Genomic DNA, 22,317 nt, shown 5'->3' with positions numbered 1-22,317 from the left:
CTGGTCCTGGGGCTCTGTTCACAAACAGAAACAGACCCCACAGAGCCCCAGGACAGCAACACAATTAGACCCAACCAAATCATGAGAAAACAAAAAGATAATTACTTGACACATTGGAAAGAATTTACAAAAAACTGAGCAAACTATTTGAAATGACTTTATTCTTTTGGAACTTTTGTGAGTGGAATGTTTACTGTTAATTTTTTATTGTTTATTTTACTTTTGTTTATTATCTACTTCACTTGCTTTGGCAATGTAAACATATGTTTCCCATGCAAATTATGCCCTTAAATTGAAGAGAGAAGAGAGAAGAGAGAGAGAAGAGAGAGAGAAGAGAGAGAGAGAGAGAGAGAGAGAGAGAGAGAGAGAGAGAGAGAGAGAGAGAGAGAGAGAGAGAGAGAGAGAGAGAGAGAGAGAGAGAGAGAGAGAGAGATCGCACACAAACAACAAGCTCTCACAGTCTCACTGCAGAATTTATCCAAACGTCAAATGTATAAGGTTAACCATTTCCTGCCCGGCGGAATGTTCTATTTTTTACTGGACCATGACCTCGGTGTGCATTAATGAGAATACTTTGCTGGTGTCAAACCTTATATGAAAACATGATATGAAAACAGCCCTTTCAAGTGATATGACGTACAATAGCACCATATCAATTAAATGGTAATCAGCCAAGAAAAAAACTTACCTTGTATTCGTTGTGGCCTTATATTTCTGCAGGAGGTCAAACGAGATAATCAAAATCAATCAATCAATACGTACCAGTCAATCAATCAAACCCACAGATCATGTGAACTTGGAGAGAGCAGTCTTGACTCCTGACCTGAAGGAATGAGATGTCATCTCGTCCCAGCTCCTGCTCTAGGGTTTGGATCCCATCAGTGAGTCTGAGTGTTTCTATCCATATCCTCTATCTTCTCTCGAATCCCCGTCATCTTCTGCTCAACCTCGTCCTTCAGGGCAGCGATCCTGACTGCATTCTCCTCTCTCAGGAACTGATGCACATTCTCAAACTCACCCATTATCTGCTGTGCAGTGTTCTGGGCCTGGCTCTGGAGACAGGGAGAAAACTGTTACCGACTTAAATGCCATAATAAAGCTACATAATTAATAAGTAAGCTACATAGAAACCACTTATCTCACCACTACCATGAGGAATACTGACCAGGGCTTGGGGTCAGGAAGGGTACCTTCTAAGTCTTGTTGTGCATTAAGACAGGTCCCCAGCTTCCTCCATAGACTATTCAGGGCAGTCGCCAGTTCCTCCTGAAAATATAAATATTTATGTCAGTGGAGAGAGAGACTGTTTAACATTAACTTGCCACACTGAAACTGACAGTACAATGAAAAGTAGAGCTGTATGTTATGGTACAGCCAGTGAATGTCTTTATGACCTGTATGTTATAGTACAGCCAGTGAATGTCTTTATGCTACTGTACCTTGTACTAGGGATGTCAAACGTTCAGTCTGCTGCACAGACCCTCTGGACGCTCAAGTTTAGAGCGCCAGCTTTAAATTGTACTTTGGAACATTTTTAAAGTCTTTCCATTGGTGATGCACAGGTTGACTCGCAACCCGCAGTCCCCATGGTTATATCAGCGAGGTGGGCGGGTTTAGGGTCATCAAATATTGTTTTCTATTCAATAAAGAGGAGGGCCAGAAAAGTAATTTTTGGAAAAGATTTGGTGAAGTACTAAATGAGGATGATAATAGTGCCGGCTATGTTATGTGTGATGATTGTGAGGCTCTATACAAATTCCACAGTCACAAGAGGCTGTAGGTCTACAACCTCTCACATAGCCTAAATATTAACTCCTGCTGAATTAAGCATTTGTTTCAGTAAATTGATACAGTAGGCTACATTTTTATTTGGAAATGGGAGTGAAGATATGATTTCTTTCTATCATAAAAGCTGATAGTATTTCAACCATATAACATATGCATCCAAGCCGAAATCAGAAACATGTTGAGTCGTTTTCACAGCTTTCTATTTCATTATCAGGTAAAAACGACTGAATGCACCCCAAAACGTGCTATGATTAATTGATTTCGATGATAGTGAAATCGTGAAAATATGTTTGTCCTGGCTACTTGTACTCTTGTGGAAATGGGGTCGCAGTCATGGTTTTGGTGGTCTGACACAACACATATAGGTTTATTGTCCTCCAGACAGAAGAGCCTGCTCCTTGTGAAGACTACAGATGACCTCAGAGCCAGATATGGCCTTCCTTCTCTCTAGTAAGAAGGTCTCGCTCAGGTTCTTGAGAGCCAGGTTACAGAAGGGTTCACCCGCTATTGAAGACCTTTTGCTGCAAACGGGATACTCCCGACCTTGCCTGTGACTCCACACAGGCTTTGCAGGCTTTGCAGAAACTGTGGCTACACGCCAGGACAACAGGATCTTTGAAGATGTCGAAGCAAACTGGACAGGTGAGGTCGTCTTCGGGGACAGATCTCTGGATGCCATTTTTAGTAAACTAGTGTGCTGACTCGTCTGTCCTCTGTAGCTACGGCAACTATGGGCATAGTTACTTAGCTACTAGTTACTTCCTTTCTTATATATTCTTTAACAATCTGGTTATTCCCCAAACTGTAATGTGAAGTTGCTGTTTGCCTTCCTTGTTTTGGATTGTTACAAACGTTGCGACTTCCCGGTCTGTTTCAAAAACAAACCAGTTCTCTGCTGCCAATGACTGGAACAAATTGCAAAAATCTCTGAAGCTGGAGACACTTATCTCCCTCACTAACTTTAAGCATCAGTTGTCAGAGCACCTTACCGATCACTGCACCTGTACACAGCCCATCTGAAATTAGCCCGCCCAACTACCTCATCCCTATATTGTTATTTATTTTGCTCATTTGTACCCCAGTATCTCTATTTGCACATCATCTCTTGCACATCTATCATTCAAGTGTTAATACTAATTGTAATTATTTTGCACTATAGCCTATTTATTGCCTTACCTCCATAACTTGCTACATTTGCACACACTGTATATATATGTATTTCTGTTGTATTTTTGACTTTGTTTTGTTTTACCCCATATGTAACTCTGTGTTGTTGTTTTTATCGCACTGCTTTGCTTTATCTTGGCCAGGTCGCAGTTGTAAATGAGAACTTGTTCTCAACTGGTTTACCTGGTTAAATAAAGGTGAAATAAATAAATAAAATAAAAATAAATAAAAACGCTCTGACTAGAAGCCGTAGCCGGATGTTGATGAATTTAAAAACGTTACAGAGTTTAATGGCTGTTATAGGAGAAAATTGAGGATGGATCAACACCATTGTAGTTACTCCACAATACTAAGCTAAATGACAGAGTGAAAAGAATGAAGCCTGTACAGAATACAAATATTCCAAAACATCTTGTTTGCAATAAGGCATTAAAGTAAGACTGCAAAGAAATAGATGACATCTCATTCCTTCAGGTCACGAGTCAAGACTGCTCACTCTGACTGCTCAAGACTGCTCACTCTGACTGCTCAAGATTGCTCACTCTTCACATGATTTGGGGGATTTATTGATTGATTAATTAATTTGATTCCCTCTTGACCTCCGGCAGAAGTATAAGACCATGACTGCGTTCTTATAACTTGATAAATAAATGTATTTTTCTTGGTCAGTCTTCTGTTTATACCTCTCCCGTGTTCCGTGTCTTTTAATATGGAAAATTCACAGGACATTTTGCCCTGGACTTTTATTTTGACACAATTCAAGGTGGAGGGTGGGCGTGGCTAGCTCCACAATGCTCATTGATTGGCTCTAAAGGCCTATTTTCCATGCTCTGGTCATCTGAGGATTAGGTCAGTCATGTGACTAAAGTCTGACATGAGACAATCGTGTGAAGGGAAGTGTCGCTTTGTGAAGTTCTTGTGAACAAGTCGGGATGATGGGCTTGACAAAAACAAGCGCTTGCAGCGTTGTGTTGCTGCTTATCGTGGCAATTGATACAGGTAAGTAGTTAGCTATGTGAAGTGATTGTGTCTGATATATTGGTGTTTCAATAACTGTTTTAAATTCCTATTTGAATACTAACTGCGCCGACATCCAAGCATGCTTGAAATCACGACGGTGACTCCAGAGTTTAGTCCGCTAAGTACGGTGACTCAGGCTCCAGCAATCAAATTGATCAAATCCACACATTTGCTTTGCTTGCTCGGGTTTCATGTCTGCAAATCTTGCTTCCTGATAAATGTGAAAGCAAACGTTGGCTAGCTACAATGTTGACGTTTTCCTGGGATCAGAAACCCCCCATAGCGCTATTCCACAACATCTGCTGCAAGCAGTCAGGGGTGGGGATTTTGTCATTGGACTGCATTTAAGACCAATCGCAGAATTTTTAATAACGCCGTTTCAATGTCTCCAAATCTCAACTCTTGTATGCAGCGTTCTCGAATCCCTTACAATCTAAAGAATCCTGGGGCTATGTTGACGTGCGCGAGGGGGCACATATGTTCTGGTGGCTCTACAACGCTGACAGCCCGTCCGCCAGCTACTCCCAGCTGCCTCTCGTGATGTGGCTGCAGGTGAGTAACCTTACACTACACTACTCTCTTACCTATCTACAAGTGGGTAACCTTACACCACAGGAGGTTGGTGGCACCTTAATTGGGGAGGGCAGGCTAACGATAACTCCTTTCTGGCCATTATTATGAGCCGTCCTCCCGTCAGCAGCCTCCTGTGCCAAACACTATACCACTGTCTTACCTATCTAGGATAGATGGATGGATGCTGATGTATCTTGACTCTTACAGGGGGGGGGAAGGGATGGATAGATGATGCATCTCTAATAATGGTATGTGTCTCTCCATTCCAGGGCGGCCCTGGAGGATCAGGCTGTGGCTTTGGGAACTTTGAAGAGATCGGACCCCTGGACAGAGACCTTGGGCCTAGGAAAACCTCCTGGGTAAACCTCACACACACACGGCTCATCAATGAAAACTGGATGTCAGTGTTTAAGGTGTGTGTGTTTGTTTTGCCCCTGCAGGTCCAGTACTCGAGTGTATTGTTTGTTGATAACCCGGTAGGAACAGGCTTCAGCTACACGGACACAGACAAGGCCTTCGCTACTGACGTGGCTACTGTCGCCTCCGACATGCTGGTGCTGCTCAAACACTTCTTCAACAAGAAGGAAGAGTTCCAGGTGGGTTCAGCTTCACACAGTTTGGATCACCAGAAGTGAGTTCAGAATGGTGTTCAACTTTTAATTCAGTGGAAACGATAGTGTACAGGACGACCAGTTGAAGAACGGTGTGATTTATGGTGGCACAGAGGTAGATTGTGTATGGCAGGTGTTAAAGTTCTCGTCACTGCAACGGATTTCCTTCATATGGGTGACGTGGGAGGTTTGAGTAAAAACAAAATATAATAAAACAAATTGGGGAGGGGGGGGGATTAATTTCCAGGCAGACTACCAACTTTTATTTCCTTACGTGTTTTGCGCTGTGGTTGCTAGGCGAGCTTGCTCATTACACCCACTCAGCCAGGCAGGTACAGAACTGACTGATTAGGTGCTGCCAAACGTGACATCAATAGCTAAAATGCCGGGCAAATTTAGATTTAATCCTGCTTTTTTGTGCGTATGGAACATTTCTGAGATCTTTTATTTCAGCTCATGAAACATGGGACCAACACATTACATGTTGCGTTTTATATTTTTGTTCAGTATAGTTTACCCACCTTTTTTTTTTACCACTACATCACTGGACCCAACCAACACGCACTGTGTAAGGAGCAAAAAATGTGTCAGACTTTGACATTGTGAGCATGAGAGAATCGGCCCTGAAGAGACCCATGAAGGGGGAAAGACTGCGCTGACGCCACTTCTACATGTGACTTTTTCTCTGCAACAACCTCCAGAACCAATCGCCTCATTCACGGGGCGCCCGCGATATTCCGCTTTATCAAGCGTCAGCCTTGCTCCTGCCATTCTGATGGCCGTTCACATACCGTTTTCCTCACACAGCCAGCCCCTCTTTCTCCCGACTGGGAGCTGCCAGTCGGAAGCAAGATGCTTTTTCGTAGTAACACAGTCATTAAGCTGGAATTGTGTAGTAATGCAAATAGGAAATGTTATTCACCAGTAGGCATGTCCCAAAACTCTGCTCATCACTACTGAAATGACTAAATCATCAGTACTGACTCACCTCTCATGTATGTAGTAAATAATTAGTGAAACAACGTATTATTGAGTAGAACTTGTCAGGTAGTGATGAATATTAAGTTATTTTTTTCCATTAGGTTGTGGCGATATACTGCCATCTGGTGGCAACTAGAAACAGGTGCATAATATCAACTATTATAAATTGATGGTCCTTGAAAATAGATATTAGTGCTTGAAAAAGTACTTGGAAAAAGTCATTGAATTGCCACTGTCTGTACGAACCCTGTCAAACCAACTTTGCCTCACATTGGCCAAATCATTTGGCTAACTCTTCCCACCTGCGAACACGCACGACACCCGCATCAAACCACATCCTGAAACCAATTTGCGTTTGAATTCAGTCATGGCTGCTAGCATATCTTAATGAACCAAATTTAAAACGCGGCCGAATCAGGAAGTGCAGTCTCCCTTTAAGTTATATTCATGCGAGTATAATTTTTTTCTTGCTTTAACCGCTGTGTATGGTGTATGCTGCACAAGTTTTGTGATTTCAAATGGTCACACCCATATTGATCAGGCCACACCCACCAAACGGGAGAAAACGTACCTCACAGGCTGTTGAAGAGCAGTGCACTCCGTTTTGGTTAAACTTGTCATTCGGTACAAACCGTCACGCAAATGTTTAACCAAACTGAACGCACCCCAGGAGTCTCCTTTAGGGAGGGAGGGAAGGAAAGAAGGATGTATTTAAAAGTATTGGAAAACGGCACCTATGGCTCAAACTTCTCAATGCATTTTTAAAAAATGTGAACCTATTGTTCATTTTGTCTTCTCTAGAGTGTGCCCTTCTACATATTCTCTGAGTCCTATGGAGGGAAGATGGCTGCCGCGATCTCACTCGAACTCTCTAAGGTAGGCACAAATTACGTCCCCAATGGCATCCTGTTCTCACTATATAGTGTATACGGGCCCTGGTCAAAAGTAGTGCACTGTCAAGGGAATAGGGTACAAACCTACTGTCCTGTCTCTGCTGTGGGAAACCTTTTACAGTTATAGTACTTGGTATGTAAGTGAATAGGAACCATGCATGGAAAAACTGGTAGATCAATGGTGTCTGACTCGGTAATGGAACAGGGTTTTCAAACGAAAGACTTAAGATTCACTGTCGTGTGTTGAGCTATGCATGACGTAGAGAGGAACTAATGACTGGTGCTAAGTTGGGGCCTACTTCCTCAAATCTCTACCCACACTGGTCAGCACTGTACCATGGGTTCCTGTGTCTTTTTGGCTGTTTCTGTCTCTCTCAATTCAATATACTTTATTGACATTTGAAGTGTTATGACTTTTGGCTTGGGATATTCAAGATTTTGCTGATTTTATTTACTGTAATAATTAATTGATCTGATTTTATTAACTTGCTTATCCTATCCAAATTAATCTGATACCATTTAAGGGTTGGATTGGAGATCCTTGAATTAACTCTATCAATAGTTATCATTAGCCGGGTAATATGAACCAGTTGGCAATCGTACTGCGACGCTCCAGCAGATGCTGTGGAAGGGGTGCTAGTGTTGGCCTCTGTCACCACGACCTCACCGTGCTCTTGGTAATGGCAATAATGGCTTGTCTTGGTAATAATGCTGCCATGCCATAACGACTATGTGCAGATGATACAGACCTAACAACATGAATTAGCACAAGCATCGCCTTGGCAAGGTGATGAATACAGAGCCTAAGCATGCACGTGCTCCCATAAAAGCAATATCGGCAGCCATTCCATAATGCAATACTGTGTGCAGATAAAAAGCAAAGATCTCAGCTAACACCTGAATGTGCGAGCATTCACCACAGCATTAAGTTGCAGCATGAAACACATGAAGAACTAGTATGTAAGACATGAAGATAACAGATGCAGCAGAGATGAATTACAGAGCTAAAACATGACTAGGATGAAGTAATCACTACAATACATACCATACAATAGCATATGTTAAGATATATAGTCACTATGCTGTCACTAGAATAACACTACAAGACGCAAGATGGGTAGTCCCTCCCTGTCGGTCTATGTCAAATGCATGATGCGTGATAGAAACATGGGCTCATTCGTTCAACGGGCGTGGCCTTGCCTCGAAGGAACTTGATCTGACGTCTGTTAGCAGGTCCTGTAATTTATAGGGATACTCAGAGGGCGGGTTCTAGTAGCTTTGACAGCGTGGCACGGAAGCGCCCCGTTGATTCTGAGAACCCCCAAAAATTAAAGTTAATATGAGGATAAACCTGAGATTTCCTCGTAAGTGTCCACAACATATTTTTCTTGTACAGAAGTTTCATAATCTCTGACATGAAATACGTAGCCTGTAGGTACCCAACACTCGTTGTGTAAAAGTGCGTACATTCATGTTACAGCAAAATGCCCGTTATGCTTATTTTATGACCATAGGAGGATCAGAAGAGAAATATCACATTGCTTCAAGTTATATCAACATGTCCTTCAGTTTAATACAGTGTTTAAGCAAACGTGTTTCATTTCGCGCTATTGGCGCCATTTTCTCTTTTATTAAAAATGGGAAGAAAAAGTCCCCTGACTTTCTCTCTATCAATACACATCTCTTGGCTCTCAAGCCTGGCTGGTCGTTTCTCCAGTAACCAGATCACAAGGCGTCCTGCTGACTGACTGTCCTCTGACCTCCTCAGGCCATTCAGAGTCGTAAAGGTAGAGCTGTTTCGTTTGTCTTGTGATGGCCTTGAAGGGGGCGCCGTCAAATACAAAACTGTAAATCTTGGCCTGGAATGTGGTACTCTGTTCTTCATCACCACCAACTGAGGGTGACTTCACTTCATGGGCTCTCGTCACCACAAAAGTAAAACCCTTCCATTGTCAAAGTAGACACATTACAACGATGGTCAAATAAGATGGGAATATACTAGACTGTTAGTGATAAAGCAAATATAATTATGTTATTAGTGGTAATAATATTAACAGCAATTACAATAAATAATAATAATAATGGGATAAAATTAGTGCTGGTACCAGTTGTAATATGACTTCTAGTAATGGCATGTTAATGACTAGTAATGACATGGCGCTCTCTCATATGAATTGAGTCTGCTATTCTAACATATGTCTCTCTATAGGCTGTAGAAAAAGGAACCGTGAAATGTAACTTTGCTGGAGTGGCTCTGGGGGACTCTTGGATCTCTCCACTGGGTCAGTATTTACCTCAGAGCACAGAACATCAGAACATCCAGTTAGAACATGAACTCATAAAACATTCAGTAAACAGCTCTTTAAAAGTCAGAACACTCTTTACAACTCTTTTTATTGGACCAAAAGTCTACTCTAACCCCTCTCTAACCCTTAAACAGTTCAGGTTCACTAAAGACTGTCTGTATCCCAAATGGCACCCTATTCCCTATATAGTGCACTACTTACAACAAGATCCCTATGGGGCCCTGGTCAACCATAGTGTTCTAAAGGGAATAGGGTGCCATTTGGTACACAGCTGTTGTTCCCTGTGTGGTCACATGACTGACTGAACAAACAGGTTTACCTACCGCTGCAGTTTTCTCCTCTTGTAAAACCTTGTCTGGATGGCTCAGTGCAGCCACAGCTTCATGCATGAGGGGGTTGTTGTACTGTTCCAACAACCCCCCCTCATGCAAAGTCACCAGGGGTGTGTTCATAAGTGCACACCGTAGCAAACTGTTTTGTAACGTAAACAAGCATTTCTTTATTGGAGAAGTTCAGGTATGTCCCTCTCGGTTTCAGCCCATTTGCTTCTGCTTGGTTCCACCCCTGGCTAGCTAACCAGTGTGTTCCCTACTGACTGTATAATCCTGGGTAGTTTCCAGTATTGCACACTGTATTGGACAAGTCCAGATAGTCCCTCCCTTTTTCATTGGGGTTTTGTCCCATTCGGTGCCTAATGAACCGCAAACGTTATTCTCCTCTGTTTCTCTGCAGACTCTGTTATGACCTGGGGACCTTATCTTTACACCACGGTGAGTCTCACACACACAGACGAGTAAAATGTGTTTTCCATGTTTTTTTTAAATTTATTTTACAGACACATTTGCTTTGTTTTGGAAGATGTGATGGATTTTGCATTCTATGCGGTTCTTTCTGCAGACTGGGTGGTTTTAAAGTCTGGAGAATACAAAATGGAGCTTGTTTTGTAGTCCCCTGTAGCTCAGTTGGTAGAGCATGGCGCTTGCAACGCCAGGGTTGTGGGTTCGTTTCCCACGGGGGGCCAGTATGAAAATGAAAATGTATGCACTCACTAACTGTAAGTCGCTCTGGATAAGAGCGTCTGCTAAATGACTAAAATGTAAAAATGTTTTGGTACCTAGGCATGCTGGGGATTGTAGTTTTACATTTACATTATAGTCATTTAGCAGATGCTCTTATCAAATTGTATTTGTCACATACACGTGTTTAGCAGATGTTATTGCGGGTGTAGCGAAATGCTTGTGCTTCTAGCTCCGACAGTGTAGTAATATCTAACAATTTCACAGCATATACCCAATACACACAAAACTAGTAAGGAATGGGATTTAAGAATATATACATATATGGACAAGCAATGACAGAGCGGCATGGACTAAGATACAGTAGAATACAGTATATACAGTGAGGGGGAAAAAAGTATTTGATCCCCTGCTGATTTTGTACGTTTGCCCACTGACAAAGACATGATCAGTCTATAATTTTAATGGTAGGTTTATTTGAACAGTGAGAGACAGAATAACAACAAAAAAATCCAAAAAAACGCATGTCAAAAATGTTATAAATTGATTTGCATTTTAATGAGGGAAATAAGTATTTGACCCCTCTGCAAAACATGACTTAGTACTTGGTAGCAAAACCCTTGTTGGCAATCAGAAGTCAGACGTTTCTTGTAGTTGGCCACCAGGTTTGCACACATCTCAGGAGGGATTTTGTTCCACTCCTCTTTTCAGATCTTCTCCAAGTCATTAAGGTTTCGAGGCTGACGTTTGGCAACTTGAACCTTTAGCTCCCTCCACAGATTTTCTATGGGATTAAGGTCTGGAGACTGGCTAGGCCACTCCAGGACCTTAATGTGCTTCTTCTTGAGCCACTCCTTTGTTTCCTTGGCCGTGTGTTTTGGGTCATTGTCATGCTGGAATACCTATCCACGATCCATTTTCAATGCCCTGGCTGAGGGAAGGAGGTTCTCACCCAAGATTTGATGGTACATGGCCCCGTCCATCGTCCCTTTGATACGGTGAAGTTGTCCTGTCCCCTTAGCAGAAAAACACCCCCAAAGCATAATGTTTCCACCTCCATGTTTGACGGTGGGGATGGTGTTCTTGGGGTCATAGGCAGCATTCCTCCTCCTCCAAACACTGTGAGTTGAGTTGATGCCAAAGAGCTCGATTTTGGTCTCATCTGACCACAACACTTCCACCCAGTTCTCCTCTGAATCATTCAGATGTTCATTGGCAAACTTCAGATGGCCCTGTATATGTGCTTTCTTGAGCAGGGGGACCTTGTGGGCGCTGCAGGATTTCAGTCCTTCACGGCGTAGTGTGTTAGCAATAGTTTTCTTGGTGACTATGGTCCCAGCTGCCTTGAGATCATTGACAAGATCCTCCCGTGTAGTTCTGGGCTGATTCCTCACCGTTCTCAGGATCATTGCAACTCCATGAGGTGAGATTTTGCATGGAGTCCCAGGCCGAGGGAGATTGACAGTTCATTTGTGTTTCTTCCATTTGTGAATAATCGCACCAACTGTCACCTTCTCACCAAGCTGCTTGGCGATGGTCTTGTAGCCCATTCCAGCTTTGTGTAGGTCTACAGTCTTGTCCCTGACATCCTTGGAGAGCTCTCTGGTCTTGGCCATGGTGGAGAGTTTGGAATCTGATTGATTGATTGCTTCTGTGGACAGGTGTCTTTTTATACAGGTAACAAGCTGAGATTAGGAGCACTCCCTTTAAGAGTGTGCTCCTAATCTCAGATCATTACCTGTATAAAAGACACCTGGGAGCCAGAAATCTTTCTGATTGAGAGGGGGTCAAATACTTATTTCCCTCATTAAAATACAAATCAATTTATAACATTTTTGACAAGCGTTTTTCTGGATGTTTTAGTTTTTATTATGTCTCTCACTGTTCAAATAAACCTAACATTTAACATTTTAGACTGATCATTTCTTTGTCAGTGGGCAAACTTACAAAATCAGCAGGGGATCAAATACTTTTTTCCTTCACTGTACATATGAGATGAATAGTGCAAGATATGTAAACATTATTAAAGTGACTAGTGTTCCATTTCTTAAAGTGGCCAGTGATTTCAGTAGGCAGCAGCAGCCTGTAATGTGCTAGTGATGGCTATTTAACAGTCTGATGGCCTTGAGATAGAAGCTGTTTTTCATTCTCTCGGTCCCAGCTTACAGTAGTAAGTGCATACATTTTCATATTTGTTGGTACTGGTCCCCCGTGGGAATCGAACCCACAACCCTGGCGTTGCAAGTGCAACGCTCTACCAACTGAGCCACACGGGACTGTCTCCCATTGCCCTCCACTCTCCAATCCCTGTTAGCATTTTGGGTAGTGTAGTTCTCTTACTATCTTACCCATTGCCCTCCACTAGATGACTACGGCATGGGGGAGGTGAACATTGCATGTTGGGTAGTGTAGTTTTTTTCTGACTGTCTCCACATTACCTTCCACCTTCCAGTCCCTGGCCGTGTTCGAGAGCATCAAAACCGTGATGCATCATGGGTAATTTGTGACTGACTGATCTACTAATAATAATGAGTAGTTATATGATGCAAGGTGATTTGTAGGTCAGTCAGTTTGCAGTCGCCTGTAATGTCAAACAAGCCCCCTGCTTGATGACAACAGCGCGGGGGAGGTGAACAGTAAACAATGATGCATGTTGGGCAGTGTAGTTCTCTGACTGTGTCCCCATTGCCTCCACACTGCAGTCCCTGGGCGCGTTTGAGTGGTAAGGCTAAAGCAATTGACTAGACAAGTCTGGTGAGGTGCATCTGCAACAGACAAGTCGGACACTACATTTTACATTTTAGTCATTTAGCAGACGCTCTTATCCAGAGCGACTTACAGTTAGTGAATACATCTTTTATTAATTTTTTATACTGGCCCCCCGTGGAAATCGAACCCACAACCCTGGCATTGCAAACGCCATGCTCTATCAACTGAGCTACATCCCTGCCGGCCATTCCCTCCCCTACCCTGGACGACGCTGGGCCAATTGTGCGCCGCCCATGAGTCTCCCGGTCACGGCCGGCTGCGACAGAGCCTGCATTCGAACCAGGATCTCTAGTGGCACAGTTAGCACTGCGATGCAGTGCCTTAGACCACTGCGCCACTCACTAATGTGGTTTTCCAATCGCAAGGCTCAGATCAACATGGCAATGTTGCCATTGTTCATACAAGTTTTTCTTTATAATGTTAAAATAAACAACCCCCATATCACACCCTCACAAACTGAAATCATATGTGTGTAGATTGTACAATCAATTATTGAGAGCCTCAAATATCACATTAATTTGTATACCCACTGAATACATGAATCGCGTTAAAGTTGGTTCCTGTTTCCGTCAGGTCTTTGGTCACGTTCGCGTAGGTCAAACAAAAACACCCTAATGATTGGTTGACAATAGAGCCTTCCACAATGGAGGAAATGGCTGCAGGATGAAATTGGTGAAAACTTGCAGTCAAAACTTCATGACCTTTGATCACATGATTTTGTTGTAAAGTTCATGCAGTTGACATGTAGGCGTAAATCGATTTTTCTTAATCCCCATAATGCACAACACACACTTTGAAAGGCAGTGATCAACGATGGTCACTGACTTGACAAAAGTGATCCACTTGAATGCGCCCCCTGCTAGATGCCTTAAGGCCTGGGGGAGGTGAACAGTGATGTATGTTGGGTAATGTAGTTGTTCTCTGACCGTCTCCCCATTGTCCTCCATTCTTCAGTCCCTGCTAGATGACTACGGCCTGGGGGAGGTGAACAGTGCAGCGGAGGCGGTGAAGCAGGCAGTGGATCAGGGGCAGTACCTAAAGGCCACAGAGCTCTGGTCTGTCACTGAGAGTGTCGTGGAACAGGTCAGTATTGTGTGAATCACTGAGTGTTGTGGAACATGTCAGTATTGTGTGTTGGTGTGAATCACTGAGTGTTGTGGAACATGTCAGTATTGTGTGTTGGTGTGAATCACTGAGAGTATCGTGGAACAGGTCAGTGGTGGGTGTTTGTGTGTTGCCTGGTCCCAGATCTGTCTCTAGTTGCCTGGTCCCAGATCTGTCTCTAGTTGCCTGGTCCCAGATCTGTCTGGATGGCCCAAACAGACTTTCTCTCAGGCTGTGTCTCTGTTTGTCTAGTTGTTGCACATCGTTTCCGTTCATTGCTCAAGCCAGCCTTGTGGCATTCTCTTACCTAATACCAAAGTTGCAGGGTCTGGATTCACAAAACATTTCTTAAGGTTTTCAAAATCCAGACTCAATGCATGGCTCACCTAGTCTCAACCTGCTTCCAAACAGCAGTACAGGGGAAGGGGGGGGGGTGTAATGCACCAAATGTAACTATTGAACGGCCATGCATGTCCCCATCTGTAGCCTATTGGCTGTCTTGACTGAGTCTGCTTCTGGCACCAATAGCATCCCTTCTCCTTCCATAGCAGCTCCTTTATTGGTCACTAAGCAGGATGTTACAGTTTAGCACCAGCTCTATGTCTAACTATCTATACCTTTCAGTGCCAATACGACTGTGATGACAATTTGTAAGTCGCTCTGGATAAGAGCGTCTGCTAAATGACGAAAATGTAAAATGTAAATGTATGAATCACTGAGGGTGGTGTGTGTTTGTGTGAATGCCATGGTCATCAGAGCATCCTTTCAGCTCCTGTCTGATTTCAGAACTCAAATGGAGTCAACTTCTACAACATCCTCACCCAGGAACCTGATGAGAAGATGACCTCCGTGGCTGGAGAAGGATACCTCTGTAAGATGCCTTTTCAGATCAGTCTTTAAACAAGAAAACAATGGGGTGAAATGTCTTTCTAATTATAATTAGGTTAAGGTTTATTTGAACATCCTGGTACATATATGCAGAAACATACATAAAATGTGATGTCATACAATATTTAAAACACAGGTAAAAAGTTTTGTTACAAATATACTGTCTGTGGAAAAAATGGTCCTTACTAGCCTGAAAAATACATTCCTAAGATTACACCATCACTTCCTGTTTGTTGGTGTACTTTCCGTGGTCCCTCCCACAGCCCTGCTGATGCGCCGCCACATTCGCCCCCTCCACCGCCAATCACTGAGCCAGTTGATGAACGGGCCAATCAGGAAGAAGCTGGGAATCATCCCTCAGAACGTCACCTGGGGAGGTAAGACACTGCTACTGGGTCAAAAATTGATTCATTTAAAAAGTGCTTCTTTGTTTTAAAGCTGCAATATGTCACTTTCTGGGCAACCTGACCAAATTCACATAGGCGTGTGTTATAAATCTGTCATTCTCATTGAAAGCAAGTCTAAGAAGCGGTAGATCTGTTCTATGTGCGTCATCTCTATGCTTTCCGTTTCTGAAATTTCGTTTTTGCGTCTTACCTTCGGTTTTGTACACCAGCTTCAAACAGCTGAAAATACATTGTTTTTGGTTATAGAAAATCTATTTCACAGCGGTTAAGATCGTACAAGGATTCTCTACACAATGACTGCTTGTTTTGTCACAAACTGAAATTAGGCAAACTATAAAAAAATAAATAGCAACCAGGAAATGGCGGAGCGGTTTCTGCATATTGCACCTTTTTTTAAAAATAAATGTGCCCTCCACACTCTCACCCCTTTTCTCTCCTCTCTGACCTCACTCTCGTCTATCTCTCTCTTTTAATCTCCCTCTCCACTTCTCAATCTCTCACCCTTCTCTCTTTCTCCCTCTTACCCCCGTCTCTCTCCCCCCTCTAGGTCAGGCTGAGGCAGTGTTCAGCAGCATGTCAGGTGACTTCATGAAACCAGTGGTGGACGTGGTGGATCAGCTGTTGGATGCTGGGGTCAACGTCACCGTCTACAACGGACAGCTAGACCTCATAGTGGACACCATGGGTCAGTGAATCCCCTAGCTACAGTTGTTTACAGGCTGGGCACAGAATCAGCTTTCAACACTTACATTTTGTAGTGAAATCAGTTGAAGCCAAAACAGTGTAGACTGGGTAGGTATAGTCAGAGCTGGGTAGGTTACTTTCTAAATGTAATCAGTTAGTTACTAGCAGCTTGAGGCTATGTGGTGGAGAGTGATGCAGACGCTGCGTCTTTAATCATCTACACCTGCCTAAAAATGTGGGCACAATCAGAATGTGGACAAGATCAGAACTGAGGATGCATGTTAGAACCAGCTATTTAAACGGGGCTATGGAGGACTGCTTGCTATTGCTTCGAGTTGAAAAATAAATGCTGCTCTCATGGAATGGCATGCTTTGAGCACTTCAGAATAGTGATATTTGCATGTGACAAATGTATGGCCTTTTGTTTACGTTTTTGTTGGTGACACTTTGATATATAGACTTAAACATCTGCGAATTATCTATCAAAAGTGTGCGAGTTTGAGCACGTCCGTTAGGCCTATGGAAATATATAGTTTTTAAACTAAAAAAAAAAACAATTTACATTTAAATATTTTACATTTATTTTTAAAAGGTGCAATATGCACGAATTAGATTAGCACTCATGGTCTTCTTAATGAAACTTTTTTTTGACAGTATGGAGCCGATATACCAAGGAGGAGTTTAGAATGGAGGAACTCCCTCAAACTGTTATTTCACAGGCTGGGTTCCACACTGCATCTGTTGCAAAATCCCTTTTTTTTTTTTTTACTGGCTGTCCACTGGTCTCAAAAAAACAATGATTGATAGGCAGCTTAAACGTCTTCAGTTCAAACATTATTGGGTTAAAATACCATAATTGTGAACAGCAATCCACATCAACCACAATCAGTATGGCGCAAATAGCTAAATGACAGAGCAGCAGTTTGATTGACATCAATGCGCTATGTAGATATCATTAATAAGTGATATCTGTAGGCTACACCACTGCTGTCATCCTTACCTCCAAGTGTTTATCCAAGTTGGCTGTATAATCTTTGGATGCCGACAGCAGTTGCACCATTGGAAGATAGCTTGGACTGTAGCCTACAAAAGCCTATTCCTGCTCTTTTCTCGCGATCCATCAAACACATTTGGTGTGTCATCATAGTGGTCTCTGATTAGTGGTCATCATTTGGTGTGTCATCATAGTGGTCTCTGATTGGTGTGTCATCATAGAGATCTCTGATTGGTGGTCATACTCAGGTGGAACAAACTTAAACTTGTGCCTTTTTTCAATGTTGAGAAAACAGAAAGGTGTCAAACATCCTTTCTGAAAGTCCTCCAATAAGATCTAGTGTTTCTATCTGTAATCTGATTACAATATTTTAGCTCGGAACGGATTAGTTAGTTTTTTCATAGTCCGTTATATTTCATCCGTTACTCCCCAACCCTGGCTATAGTGCAGTCAACCATTTACCAATATTACCATTAATACATTGACTATTGGTCCCTGATAGACATTCATACATGAGGATTGTTGATTGCATACAGATTATCAATTGATTACTCATCACTGATTGTCCAATCACAGGTCAGGAGCAATGGGTGAAGCAGTTGAAGTGGGTGGGGCTCCAGAGCTTCAGCCAAATGAGATGGACGGCCATGGATGACCCCGCCTTCCCGGGTGTAACCGGTGCCTTCTACAAGACATACAAGAACTTCTCTTTCTACTGGATCCTCAAGGCTGGACACATGGTGAGGAAACCGAAACTTGTGTCCCAATAATGGGATTTTATTTTTGACATATATTTATTAGCTTTTCAAACGGGACAATCATCAGAGTTGGTACAGTAATACTAAACTCTCCTTTCTCCCAAAGTGGGACATGGTTTACTTCCCTTCATGGATTTGAAACAAAATGACTGCTATATGGAAACTTCCTCTATAGCCCATGCCTATATCAATCCAATGTTTTTACATTTGTGGAGAGTAGTGAACGAGTGCACACTTCGGGAGGGAGAGATTATTGGAACGCAACCATAGTGTTGGAGTAGGAAGATGATGCAGAAGATTGAAACCCAGTATGCAGCCATTGTGGCCCAATAGTGTTTCATTGGGAATATCTCAATTGTATACTCTTCACGTCCTCTCTCCTCGTCTCCTTCTCAAAACCCATTGGAGGAGAAGGTAAGAGGGGAGGGACCTGGCTTTCTCATCCAATGGGTTTTGAGGAGGAGACGAGGAGGAGTATGCAATTGAGATCCTCCCCTAGTATTATTTTTGTCTTGCACTCCCATGATGCATTGCTCTGTTATCAGATCCCCTCGGACCAGGGACCCATGGCACTGCAGATGCTGAAGATGATCACACAGCAGGACTGACACACACCATAACACACACACTCCATAACACACGCTAGAGCTGGACGATATGAGGGGAAAAAAATCCAGATTGTGATCAATTTACATTTTTGTATAAATCAAATCACATTTTATTTGTCACATACACGTGTTTAGCAGATGTTATTGCGGGTGTAGCGAAATGCTTGTGCTTCTAGCTCCAACAGTGCAGTAATATCTAACAAGTAATATCTAAAAACGTCACAACATATACCCAATACACACAAATCTAGTAAGGAATGGAATTTAAGAATATATACATATATGGACAAGCAATGACAGAGCGGCATGGACTATATCTTCTTTTGAAATCATGATAAATCGGCTATTCATTATTTTTTGGGGGAGGTGCTAAAGCCGGGCGACATGGACTAAAAGTCCTATCGTGATAAATGTAACTATTAAAAAAAGCAAATTGTTTAATGGTCAGTTACTTTACATTAGCTAAGCGCTAATAAGAACATATTCTATAAGATAAGAGCATCTTATAAGATGAGGGGATAAGAGCGTCTGCTGAATGACGCTCCAGACAATTTCACAGTGCCAAGAAAACTGAGATGGTAGCCTATGATTCAAAAAGTAAGCTATTTCATCCAGGAAATGCATTATTTATATGCAACCTGTCAAAAGGATCCAGAATGATCAGATTTATTTTGGCCTCTTCAGACAATTTGCCAACCTCTTTGTGCATATTGGCCTCTAGGCTATATTAGTCACCACCTCAGGAAGGGGGAACTCAAAACACTTAGCTAGATGAATAACTGTATATATTATATTGTTGCTAGGTAACCATGTAGGCTAAATGATTAATCTATCAGTAAATGTAGGCTAATGTCCTACAGAAACTTTCCAGCTCTAGGCCTATTGACTGCAAACGGTGCACTCCGCGAGAAGGGTGTAATTTCGGCCCGCAGTTCGGGGCGTTCCTGCATGTGGGCGTTCCTGCATCTTTGAACCCCTCTTTGTACTTCTGTTGGTCCATTTTTAAGCTAGGACTCTGATACACAGGCGGGAGGCGGGGTTGAGCCAGTTCAGTAGGGAGCGGTAATGCACCATAACGTTGGATGCCAACCACCGATAAACCCCACCTTCGCCCTCGCTTTCTCGCAGTTCTGTTAACAACGTCGATAGGTAGACAGAAGACGGGAGGCGGCGGTGACACTGGTTGGTAGCTAGCTAGGACTCCGGTAGACAGAAGGCGGCGGTGACACTGGTTGGTAGCTAGCTAGGACTCCGGTAGACAGAAGACGGGAGGCGGCGGTGACACTGGTTGGTAGCTAGCTAGGAATCCGGTAGACAGAAGACGGGAGGCGGCGGTGACACTGGTTGGTAGCTAGCTAGGACACCGGTACACAGAAGGCGGGAGGCGGCGGTGACACTGGTTGGTAGCTAGCTAGGACTCCGGTACACAGTTTCCTTCGCCCCCGAAAAACTCATCATACTTTTTATTTCCCTTTTTAATCGCATAGACAGTCAGGCGAAATCCAGAATATCAAGTGTCCCACAAGCATGACGATAAAGGCTAACCTACTTTATGAAGTGATTTGTTTGACATCAGATGTGTTCATGCCACATTTTAAAAGGTAATACATGTTTACTGTTAAATTACATGTCTTTACACATAGGAGGTCCAGGGAAGGAAAAAAAGCAAATGCCCCACTATGGAAATCAAATGCCCGTCCAACTGACTCGTCCTGGCGCTGGCCCTGAGGGACAGGCAGAGACTTTCATAGCAGGTATCAATATAATGCATAGGCTATAGTACTGCTGACCAATTAATGGTTTTAGAACAATCCACAGGAATGTTGTAAAGCAAAATCATTGAAAATGTATGCTAAATGATTTGGTACGAGGAAGTTGGTGTCTAATTTTCGGTTTATCGTCCCAGCTCTAGAGCGCACGCACGCACACACACACTGATGCCAGCTGGAATGGCTCTCCTCCGTCAGATTTAAGGCAATCAGGAAGAATAACCAAATATCACCGACTGCTCAGTCCAGCATCATAAATATATATACTGTACGATTATACACCACAATCTGCTTCTATACTGGTGCACTATATAGGGAATAGGATGCCATTTCAGATTGTGCACTATATAGGGAATAGGGTGCCATGTGTCCAAAGAAGTGGACTAGATGGGGAATAGGGTGCCATTTTAGTGGCCCTATATCAGTGTTCAGCTCTCCCTCTTGGCCATTGCAGGGGTCGCTCTGGTCCAGGGTGTTTTTCGGCTGCTCTCTCACTATAGGAAAACAATAGAGCGCCGAACGACACCCTGGACCAGAGCTACTACAGGGGATATGGACTGGTACTCGAGATCTGTTGATTTAACTGATAACATTTTCATTGTAAATTTGAGTGTGAGAACAATAAAATAAATGTAGTTTTTTTCTAAATAGTGTGCCTGCTGGAACGCTTTGGTGGAGATTTGTTGACTAATATATGAAACTAAGTCTTGATTCTTTCATACATTACATTTCTAAAATGTCCCCTTGTTGTTTTGTCAAACCAAACTTGGTCAGAAAGAGATCATACTCTGTCAGACATTCAGTAACCAACATGGAATGCTGTAGTGGAAATGTTTTGACTCAAACAACATTTATTTTTAATATCTTTATTGATGCTTCAATTCATGTGGTCAGTATTCTCTTTACAGGGGAATAGAAAACCTCAACTCAATCCATGTGAAGTAAAAATGCCATAAATATGCTGTTGGGGTAAAGCAAGGATCCTACTTTCCAGAGTTCAAAACTATTCAAAACAAAAGTCCTAATCCTCATGTAAAAAAGTTTAACCATATACAGCAAAGCATAGCGTCTCATAGAAAGAGGACAGATCTTCAATTGGTTTTGGTCGCCTAATCTTAAAAAAAGGTTTAAGGTGATAGGGGAGGAGAGGACACGGAAACAAATGCGCTTGTATGAAATGACTCCTTCTGCACTCGCACGCCATCAGGCAAATTATGTTTACAGGGGTGGAATCCCAAAATAAATGTAGCTAGTTTTCTAGATAAAAGGATACGTAGCGTATAGTTTTAACGTGCATGCTTTTCTCCTTTGAGAAAACAACAAAAGGGGGTGTGGCTGCCGTGAGGAAACTGGTGCATCCTCTGTCGAAATCTGTAATGGAGGAGGGGAGCAGCCTCTTTCGTTCTCCTAACAACTTGACACTGTCCTCGACCACTTATCAGTTTCCGGGTCACGGAGGAGTCGTGGAGAGGAAGGTCTTTTGCCCAATTGGGAATCTCCCTATGTACTGGGAATCCTGCTTGCTCTCCCTCACTCTCACCTGTCCAGTCCTGCTTGCTCTCCCTCACTCTCACCTGTCCAGTCCTGCTTGCTCTCCCTCACTCACCTGTCCAGTCCTGCTTGCTCTCCTCACTCTCACCTGTCCAGTCCTGCTTGCTCTCCTCACTCTCACCTGTCCAGTCCTGCTTGCTCTCCGAGTAGAGACTGAAGGCCCGGATTCAAGCTGTGGCACGTTGTAGAGCGCTCAACAATGCACCTTTTAAAGGCAATGTCCCTGCATCTGCTCAGATTGCATTCACAGTAAAGGCTGCAGATGTCGGCTCAATCAGGAATTACGTACAGCGCGCTTCATATTGAATTCTGGCCTAGGCTTCTCTAATGCCGAGTTTCCCTAATGGTTCTGGGATTTTAAAAAAAATACTTTCTTGACTAGAAAAAATGGTTCTCTATAGGTGACTAGGAGGATCACATCACTACAACT

At 42.9% G+C, this 22,317-nt stretch overlaps 1 protein-coding gene across 1 annotated transcript; it reads left to right on the top strand.

Annotated features, from left to right (window-relative positions):
* Positions 1–3,823: 3,823 nt before the first annotated feature.
* LOC121569977 (retinoid-inducible serine carboxypeptidase) lies at positions 3,824–18,737 on the top strand. The gene is made up of 13 exons (XM_041881376.2): positions 3,824–3,954; positions 4,388–4,527; positions 4,818–4,907; positions 4,989–5,144; positions 6,942–7,016; positions 9,243–9,315; positions 10,072–10,109; positions 14,079–14,207; positions 15,015–15,099; positions 15,380–15,493; positions 16,071–16,208; positions 17,778–17,941; positions 18,505–18,737. The coding sequence occupies exons 1-13, from the start codon at positions 3,888–3,890 to the stop codon at positions 18,565–18,567; spliced, it is 1,332 nt and encodes a 443-aa protein (XP_041737310.1). The 5' UTR covers positions 3,824–3,887; the 3' UTR covers positions 18,568–18,737.
* Positions 18,738–22,317: the final 3,580 nt, after the last annotated feature.

The sequence above is a fragment of the Coregonus clupeaformis genome, chromosome 7, assembly GCF_020615455.1.
Source record: "Coregonus clupeaformis isolate EN_2021a chromosome 7, ASM2061545v1, whole genome shotgun sequence".
Lineage (NCBI taxonomy): Eukaryota > Metazoa > Chordata > Actinopteri > Salmoniformes > Salmonidae > Coregonus > Coregonus clupeaformis.
This window is presented reverse-complemented; position numbering and strand designations above follow the sequence as displayed.